We start from the raw sequence: 10784 nt of genomic DNA, 5'->3' as shown, positions 1-10784 counted from the left end.
TTTTTATTTTACCAAAAATATCGGTAATTTTGTAGTTATTACATTTTAAGATAAACAATGCTATTTAAATTTATTTCTAAATTACATAAATAAAACTAGAGTATTCAGTTGAGTTATATAAAAGAAAATATAACGGAATGATTGATTTGTTCTTACATAAGGAGAAGTGGTGGTAGGGAAGGGGGTGCAGTCAAACTTATTTTTCACCAAGTCCCGACATATTTGCTTATATTTTCTGAAAATGTGTAGAAAGTTCCATAAGTTAATTTTAGCAGCTTGGAAATTTCTAAACAAACGTCCTGAATTCACAATGTAGATTTTAATTAGAAATTGAATTCAACCACTCATATATTTCTTGTGGGATTTCAGAACCAGAGCCTTCCAACTTGACTCACCATATCTAATTTCAGCACACTCACCATCATTTAAATTATCTCAGTGTTTTTTTTTTTTTGTTTTTTTTTAGTTTTTGCATGACATTCATTGGTATTGAAATTAAGTTAAATAACTTAAGAAAAACCAGTGCTCATCAAACATTCACTAGATTAATATAATTCAATTAGCACCTAAGCAATTACCATCATGTAAAGGATAAGACATAATAAATATTATTAGGCCTATTGAAAATATTCATTTTTGAATATCTTTGGATCTATTTTGGAAATCTGGGTGATTGAAATATAATTTTGTCTGAAATTTACAGTCTTTTCTCAGGAGAAACATAAATATGTTTAAACTCTTATCCTATATATTGTTTGCCATAGTAGAGAACCACCAACCAAAACATAACATTTCAAGCAAACCAAAAAACAGGTTGTTACCCTCACTGAATTAGTACATCAGTTTTTCAAACTTCATTGATAATGATGATTTTAGTGATTGATCTTCGAAAGATCCGCACTCTAATTTAATATGAGAAAATTTTTTTGTTTTTTTGGCCTCCTGGATGTTAAAGTGTGATGTAAAAACTCATTTTTTATTATACACAAGTTGCTCTGTGGCAAACGGTGAATATATCGATTGTAGTTCAGTCATTATATTTTTTGTCTAGTTGCCAGTCAGTCGGTAGCCATCAAGCTTTTGTGTGTGTCTGTGTTGTCTGTTCTCACTACAGTAAGAACGTTTTATATTATCTAACCGTAACTAATAAAACAGTAATAAAAGTAAAAATATTTTATTGGTGTCCACCACTCCCGCGTTCAACACTGGAAAGTTGTGTTTTTTCAATCCAATAGTTTTTCATGCATAATAAAGACAAAGTATTGTCAATTTAGAATGTACATTGAGCACTTAGTATTAGAGAGTATATAATTCTTTTCTATTTTAGATCAAGATTGCAGAACACCAAATGGAACATCGGGAATCTGTATTGATATTAGATCTTGTCAGCCTCTTTTACCTCTATTAAAAAAAGTTTATTACGATGAAGAAGCTGTCGCATTCTTGAGAAGGTAAGTTCTGTCTGGTAAGTTATTCTGATATGAACTAAGATCATAATATTGTCTTATGTATTCGCAATACATTCACATTAATATAAACAGAGAGAAAATGACATATTTTAAGTCCTTTTCTATCCTCCTTTGGAATGTGAATGGTATTCGAAACCATACCAACGAACTAGCTACGCTTCTACAGGACAAAAATATTGATTTAACACTTATTTCTGCGACTGACCAATAAACGAAGCCTTAACATATCACCATATCACCATACCAAACATAATATGTCCTTTATCCACTCCGATAGAAAAGCGCTTGCCGGTACGCTGGTATTGCTATCTTAGTTCATTAGTCCGTATCCCATCACCTGCTACCCCTATCAAACCACGATTTCCTACAAACCATTGCTTCCTAAAACGCTGGCTCGGATGATAAATATTTATTTGTTAAGTTAATACTAAAAACATACTAAATTAAAATAAAAAACAAAACTTTCAAAAAATAAAATATAGAAGAAAATTTAAAATAAAACGGTCCTTCAATATAAAGCAAAATGAAATAAACAAAACCAAACAAAATTTACAAAATTACTAATTATAAAATAAATCACTGATGGATGAACAATAGATCCTGGGGAAGTCCGCTCCGAAAAGTCGGAGAGGCGATGTTTATCTCGAAATGCGCTTTTCTCACGTTAGTGGACCCACAGGTCTAAACGGTGCCCCTGTAACTCACACAGAAAGGTCTGGTCACAATTTTGACGATTTATACAAATGCGACTTAGCGACTATCTACACCAAGGCCAATGGGCGACTGACCTTAAACCATAAATTATTGTGTCAAAATAATCCTATTGACCGTTATTTGACCATATAAACATTACAACACGCGTATAATCTCTTTCTTTTGAAACAAAACCACTTTCTTATAAAATAAAAAATATTTACATTTTAAATATGATACCAGTTACATTTGATTTACCTGTCGTTAAAACCACAATTCCTTAGAACACCTATTCCTCCTAAGTGCATATCTAAATGCGGAGGATCAACAATGGGGATCCAGAGCCTCTAATTCAGAGCACTACGTTCCCTATATTCCTAATACTCCTACTTATTGGCTTACTGATCCTAATAGAAACCCTGACCACCTTGATGTCTTCATACATGCTGGTTTAGAACCTCTCTATCACTCCATTGTGCGCTTAGATAACCTTCCTTCACAGCCCACTGTCCCTCCCCAATCTCTATCCCCAATACCCAAGCTTCCCACACCATCATTCAGAGGACCAGTTGGAACCTTTTTCGTCCAATCTTTTTAATAATATAGACCTCAGAGTATCCTTTAAAACACTTCAGTGTGCTTAAATTCCACCAACACTCTAATCTAGAAAGCAGCTTGTAATGCAGCCTCACCTCAACATCCCCTGAAATACTGCTGTAACAAGCATTTGCCCCAAAACCTAACACATTCCAAACGTCACTCCAGAATCCTTTGGCAAAGAACCAGGCACTCTAAAGACAAAAAACAAATCTAAAGAATAAAAACAAACCTATACTGCAAACTTGTTAAAAACAATCTGGCTACCTTTAGATCACAATCCTAACCTTCCTTACTATCTGTGTGTTTACTCCCTTTGGGAAGAAACAAAAAAAGCCTTAAATACCCCACTATTCCCAATTACTCTGTTGTTATTTCTCGCTAAACACTTATCTAGGACAATTACTCCCCATCCCAAAATTCAAAAGACCCATACAGCTAAAGTTTATGAATTTTTTCTCTTTCTCTATTCCTCTCTCTAGTATCTCCCAAAGTTGCTAACCTCTCTGAGGTCAAATTTCTTATTAATAAACTAAAATCATCTAGAGATGATCTACTCACTTCCCAGATCCAGCAATAACTTCTGACAAAGCGACCATATCCTTCACCTACCAATACGATTGCATCCTTCGCACAACCACTATCTCCTAATATGGAAACATCCCATAATTATCTATTTTCTCAAACTAGTTAGACCTATCAAATAGCACTTCATCCTGTAGACCAATAAGTTTCCTTCCAATTCTTTCAAACAATTTTTGAAAACATCTTCCATAAACAGATCTTACCCACACTCTATAATCAAAAAATCGCTCCCCATCAATTTTGATTCCGTCCAAGTCAATCCTTTCACAACAATCCCTATACCTACTCCTCAGGCCCTATTTTTCTCATCATTCCTACCTAGTTTCCTATAACATAGATTATTGCAATTGTTACCCAGTTGAAGCCAATGTTCCACAAATTAGTGGTCCTGGGTCCTATCCTCTTCACAGCAGACATTCTTGCAACATTCACTGATGATACCCTATCCTATCCAATCCTTTCAGTCTGAAGTCCTTCGAACAATAGTCAATGCCCCATATTATGTTACAAATATGACCCTTCATCATGCTCTCAACACCCTATTTATCCTTGATCTCACACCTTCCAAAGTCTCGACTTTCCATGATAACTTTACTCTTTATCCTATTCATCTATCCAGCTCCAACCATCCTTACAATTGAAACCCCTCGGAGTTTCAAACTTTTTGTTATGCCAATGGCTAGCTCTCCACTCAAGTCCTGAGCTTCTTTGACTCTAGCGCCCTAGCACAGTATCCACTGTCTCCCAATACCAGTAATGCAGCTGGAAGAGAGGTATCCAATAGTCCTGCCTCTTGCCATTTACATGTGGGTGGTGGGGATCCGTGGGCTCAATGTAAATAATGAATGTAGGTATTAACAGTAATAAATAAAAAAGTTAACAATCTTAAAACTTTTTAAAATATGCAGTACTTTACACGGCATAAATAAACTAAAATAAATAACAGTAAATGAGCAATAGCAACAGGATAAAAAAAAAAATCATAAAACTATACACAATTAGAAAAAAAAATAACAACTATATACAAAATAGTAGAAAGTTATTACTCCAAACATAACGTTCCAGGTTTATGCTATATGTGAATTCTTTCAATTGTTTCTAGTATTTATCATATATTTTTTTTTTCACAACGAAGTTCATAAACTTTTTTTTTAAGATGTTTTCAACTGGTAATTCTTAAAAAATACCTATTATCAGTTCCATACATATTTTTTAGTTGAATGATGCAAAATTCACTTTTTTCATAGAACAAATTGATAATTTTACTTTTATGTTTTGTATTCCAGATCAAAATGTGGCATTGGTATTGCTGATGTATGTTGTACACCAAACCCAAAACCTCCAAATCAATCTAATTTACATGTGGAAGGCTGTGGAATTTCTAATTCTCAACCCAGCAGGATAGTTGGTGGAGTAGAAGCTGAGTTAGGTAAAAATTAAGTCTTTTGAGTTCAGCAAGTTATTTACTTCTTACATTACTTATTTTTAAGAACATATATTTTGTGTTGTTTCTTATTAATATATTTTATTGTTCTATCAATTGTCAGAAACTTTAAAAAGTAATTATTTTTTATTTTTACTTACTTTGTAAAAATGTTTTTACTTAAAACACTATACTTACTTACTTACTAAAACTTAGATTTTTTTTTTAAGCAATTAATTATTACAACTGATAAACTTTGCCATCTCGAAAAACCTAATAATCAAAAGTACTACGTTTAAACATCAGGATATTTACAAATATATATTTTTTTTTTTAGTTTAAGGGGTGCCTTTATTTTCAGTTATACATATACGATACCTACGCATTATAAATATCCATAAATAAATATGCATCTATAATTTACCCATCAAAATTTTTTAGGAGGGTACGGAAAAAAAAATAAAAATACAAATATACTTGGTCATCAGCGGATTCACAAAAGGGTAATGAAATCGATCATCTTTTAGTACAACATAGATGGAAAAACAGTATGATTAACTTGAGATCTTATTGTGGGGCTGAATATGGGGCAGGTCATGAACTATTAATTGCGAAAAGTCGACAAAAACGTCATATAAAGAACGGAAATGAAATCATTTTTCGTCCCGAATATTTAAATTTGGAGAAATTAAAAATCCCTGCAATTTCTGCTCGAAATTAAAAATAGATTTGAAGCCTTAAAATATCGGCGTCTAAATACCTCAAAAATAAAAAAAAAGAATATCGTAAAAAAAATTATAGAAATAGAAAAAAACAAAATTGAAAATAACGTAAGAGAAATGTACAAAGGTATTAACTGATCGTGTAACTTTTTCGTCTTCGTAGTGACGGAAATGAGTGATAAAAATAATAATATTTTAGCTAGTCCGGTAGATATATTGGATACGTTTAAGAACCACTTTGACTGTATTAGGAATAAGGGGAATAATTATCAATATCCTCCTACTGAATACCAGAGTGCTGAACCGTCGATAGAAGAACCGAATAAAGAGGAAGTCGAAAAATCTCTACTTATTCCAATACACAAAAAGGGACCAAGGTCGGATTGTAGTAACTATCGAGGAATCTTACTCCTGTATGTATGTTATAAAATATTTACGCTAATCTTAACTACTCGGAATTGATAGATTTATTTATTGATAGATATTACAATCTGCCACACAGTTGTGGGCAATAGGTAATAGTGATGAATGATCTCATACATACTAAAATAAAAAAATAAATAAATAAAATAAAAAAATAATAAAAAAAAAACTCTCTTAAAATATATACAAACAAAAAGAATAGATAAGATGAACATAATCAAACTATCTGTATGAAAAATAAATAAATAAAATAACATAATGATAAAATAATATATACAATATTTACACAATCGACTTGAAGATCCCTGAGTCCACTCTATCCCCCACGTGTGATGGGTAGAGCAGAGCTCAAGAGATCCCAGCCCATCCCTCTCGCCGCATCACTGGTCTTAACTACTCGAATCACTAAATCTTATTTAATCTAGCACTAGAATACGATATGAAAAATGTGATGAATACTGAAAAGGGTTTAACTTTAGGTGCTAAAAAATCGGTCCATTAATACCAAATCATCAGCATACCCAAGCTAATAATTTTTAATTATTGGGTGAGGACAAAGAAACTGTAGAATTAAATACTACTACGATAATATACTACATTAAGGAACTAGGTCTCGAAATAAATACGGATAAAACAAAATACCTGGTAAGCAGTCGAACGGGAGTAATTTCGGTGATATAGATATAGGAGGAAAGACATTTGAACAACTAAATAGGTTTAAGTAGTTAGGTTCTATGGCACCTAGAAAAAAACAAAATTAATGAAGAAATAAAAGCGATTTTAAAGGCGGAAAAAATATTTGTTTATTTTTCAATTTCGAAATTCCTTAGCTCGCGCCTTCTATCCAAAAACTTAATAGTTAGAATTTACTAAACTATTATTCTTTCCACTGTTCTTTATGGGTGCGAAACGTTGCCTCTTACAATAAAGGAAGAACAGCGCCTTAAGGTTTTTGAAAATAAAGTATTACGCAAAATTTTCATACCGAAAAAGGATGAATTAACGGGAGAATTTAGAAGGCTATACAACACTGAATTAAATCTTCATTATCTCTTGTTAAACTGTTGTATTTTTGGTAGGAACAGAATTTATATCAGTTATTTCCATCTCCAGAAACCCTGGAATACGAATTTTTATAGCAACATTTTTTTTTCCTTCCCCTTATATTTTTTTTTTTTGAAAATCACAAAAATAGTGACAACTTCGACTGGAGTTATCTACAAAAATGTTGGGGACATATGTAGGTTGGTAAAAGAAAGCTGTGATGAGCACACTGCACCAGATGTTTTATTGGAGCTATTAGCACTATCTGTTGGAGTTTATTGAAATCTTTATGTACAATTATTCATTCATTTGATAAAATAAACAGTCATTGTATATCACAACTGAAATGAACAAAATTTATAAAACGTAACTTTGTTTGTTATTCCCTGAATCCTTCACATAAATATGAATCCATGGGTATTCTAAAATAAAATATTTACTTGGAAACTTATGAAGTTCTCCATTTAAATTGTAAATGATTTATGAAACCATTATATCCCTTCTTCCTTCAATCCAGTATTCCAGTCTATCCCTCCACCCCCCTTCCTGCGAGGTGGCAGGGCAGGAAAGGTTCCAAAAACCCTATTAACATTACCTCATAACTCCATCTTCTGATGCACCTCCTCCCTCTCCCCCACACTTCTCTTTCGACTTCTGACTGTTTTCTTATTATTTCACCATTATCTATCGTCTTTATTAATTAATGTTTTTTTATTTTATCTTATATTCGATACAACACGAGGAGGCCCCTCACCTCCGGACTTAAAATAGCTCCTTTTTAGAATGGATAGCTCATATATAACATTAAACATAACAGGTAACCTTAAAATACCAAAGGTAGTGAAAGATAAGACCCAACACGAATTACTTTTCTTTTTCACAGTAATGCACTTATTAATTCACTTTTTATTTCTGTTTTACAGAGATCGGAAAAAAAAAACATTATAGATTCAATAAGTAGTACATGAACAATATTACACAGAAAATAATTAGAATAATCATTGTTTTAAATAGGTGCCTGGCCATGGATTGCTGTATTAGGCTACTACAGACGCTCTTCTATAAAATGGGATTGTGGTGGAAGTTTGATCAATCATAGATATATTTTGACAGCAGCTCATTGTGTATCACCTGTTCCACCGTAATTATTTAATTTTCTAAATACAATTTAGACTTTTTCATTTAAATTTTTGACTTGATGCTAAATATATTTTCTTCAGGGCCAAAGTTAAACTTGGAGAACACAATCTTCATAGAGAAGACGATGAAGCTGTTGAATTCAATATCGAAAAGACTATTATTCACCCTCAATACTCCATCCTCAACTATGCAAATGATATTGCTTTAATACGTTTACAAAGAGATGTTGATTTCAGTGGTAAGTAATTATTTCCTTCAATAAAACATTACTGATCCTTTGTGTTGACTAAAAGTATGTTAATATTTTTTTATGCATTTACCATTTTAGATACAGTCAAACCAGTTTGTCTACCTCAAACTGATGCCCTACGATCCTCTAAATTTGAAGGAAAATACCCATATGTTATTGGTTGGGGTCATACTACAAATAATGGTAGGTTTGTAATTTTTTTTTTATGACGATTATTTTTTCAATAAGTATCTATAGATTATGCTACAAATTTACAAACACCAAAATTAGAATATTTTTCATCCGTAAAATGTATACAATCTCCAAGCTATCTACCCTCTTAACCACTGATGGGTCGTAAGGGTCAAATACAGTAAAATCAAAAGATGAGATCTGTGATATACGCCAACTTACCAGGCACAAGAACAAATTGAATTAAAATAACTATTTTAGTACATACTGATAATGAAGGAACAATTTCAAACTTATTTCTTATAATAGATTATAACTTTATAAACAAATTATAAAGATAATTAATGAAGTAGTTGTTGAAAGATAATAACTATACAGTCATGAAAATATCTTGCTGGCTTCTGCCGCGGGCGATGCTATTGCGACTCCCTGTTTGAGAACCACTCATGTACAGAGTGTTTCAGGATTATGGGTCCTAACTGAAAATATGAATTAAGGATCATAGTGATCTTCTAATTCAGAAAGACGAATAAGAATGTAAGTAAGGGTCTTTACTCATTGCACAGGTTGCATTGGAAGGAAGGTTTGAGTTAAGAAACCAGCTGATGTCAAGGATTCATGCATCACTCACCTTTTCTCAATTTAGTCCTTTTTTTTTTTTACTCTTAATTCCTTTTAGTCCCTTTGATGCATATTTTTAGCAGTTATAAGTGGTTTACAGGTAAGCTTCAATCAGAATTGGTGCATATTTGAATGCTGTCTTTAAACGTTGATTTTTATTTGGTAATTGTGTCCGCTGAAAAAATATTTCCGTCACTCTGGCTAGAATAGAAATAATAGGAAACCTCTATTAGAACATACAATCTATGTTCAACTGTCAGTCCCTTTATTTTCATTTTTTTTGTACAAACGTTTTTATTGTTATAAATAATTATTATATACAAACTATTGCATCTACACATTGATATTATATACAAGCTTATATATCTCATAAATATTTTATAGAAACCGTTACATCGCCACATAAATATTAAATACAGAATATTATATCTTCACCCATTACATCGGTCCTGATAGAGACCAGCATTGTGCGTCAAACGTCGCTAATAAATAATTATTTAAAAACTATTTTTCTATTGCTTGGGAAATATTCTTTCCCTTCACTCTTTCTTTTTTCTCGCTGTTACGGCGGGTAGAGTTTCAAAAAGGAACCTTTGCTAGCCCAACCGTGAAGAGTAGTGAAAATAAAAAATGAACTGCTTAATTTTTTTAATGTTATGTTTTCAATAGTTTAAAATAGTTTAAAATAGTGAACTGTAAAACAAAATATACAAATTAGAAAACAAAAGAACTAACAAAACTTATAACTATTACAAAAATTAAAATTAAACAAAAGAAAGAAAAATGTCTATATATAATTGTGGGTAATTAAGGAAGCCCTCGCTTGGTGATTGTTTTTGTACTCGTTGGGGTAGATTCTAAAAGGGCCCGCCTTGTCCTCGTGTGGAATGATCCAGAATTTTAATCCGCTCGCCGTGGCCAAAAGTTATTAAGTTGACGGCGATGGCCAGACTGCTGGTTATTAAAACTGCTTCCAGTGATAAGTACGTCTGAGCCGGCGTATAGGAGACAACGTGACTCTATGGGGTAATTTGTACATCTGCAGTATAAATATAACCTAGGGGAAAAAATACTAACCAAACTTATAACTATTGCAAAAACTAACTAAAGATTGAACAAAAGAGAGGAAAAAAAATGTCTTTATGGAAATTGATGGAGCCCCCTGTAGGTGTGTTGTTCTTGTCTTCTTGGAGGTAGATTCTAAGAGGTTGGAGGAAGACACGTCCGCCTGTCTTGTCTTCATGGAGGATGAGCCAACGTTGGTTGCAATCCGCTCGCCGTTAATACACATTTTTAATTTAATTCACAGTAGCAGATCCTACCACGTTTACTTCTAACTTATAAATTCACGCTAACTACCGACATTACTCACTTCGTACTTTTTCCATTATAAAACTCTTCTGTCTGACGCTTTTCAATATTAGATCTTTAATATTATAATACATATTACAGAATACAAATATTAGAGATATTAAAAAATGAAAATATTTAATATTATATGTTTATAGCATCATTGGACCCTGAAAAACAAAAACTCTATCATTGAAGTATTAATTCTATATTTACTTAATATTTAATATACATCTTTAATGTTTTAATTCATTTCTCAATAAGAAATTATATATCCATACGGTCAATTGTCTATA

The 10784-nt window shown here is 32.2% G+C and overlaps 1 protein-coding gene across 1 annotated transcript in view; it reads left to right on the top strand.

Moving 5' to 3' along the window:
• Positions 1–10784, top strand: part of LOC106677859 (venom protease) — a 16026-nt gene that overhangs the window by 3212 nt on the left and 2030 nt on the right. The window contains exons 3-7 of the mRNA XM_014416022.2: positions 1328–1451; positions 4631–4773; positions 7971–8097; positions 8177–8334; positions 8425–8529. Of these exons, the coding sequence (XP_014271508.1) occupies positions 1328–1451; positions 4631–4773; positions 7971–8097; positions 8177–8334; positions 8425–8529 (657 nt within the window). The remainder of the gene's footprint in view (positions 1–1327; positions 1452–4630; positions 4774–7970; positions 8098–8176; positions 8335–8424; positions 8530–10784) is intronic.

Source organism: Halyomorpha halys, unplaced genomic scaffold (assembly GCF_000696795.3).
Source record: "Halyomorpha halys isolate HHAL.00 unplaced genomic scaffold, Hhal_1.1 Scaffold8.1, whole genome shotgun sequence".
Classification (NCBI taxonomy): Eukaryota; Metazoa; Arthropoda; class Insecta; order Hemiptera; family Pentatomidae; genus Halyomorpha; species Halyomorpha halys.
This window is presented reverse-complemented; position numbering and strand designations above follow the sequence as displayed.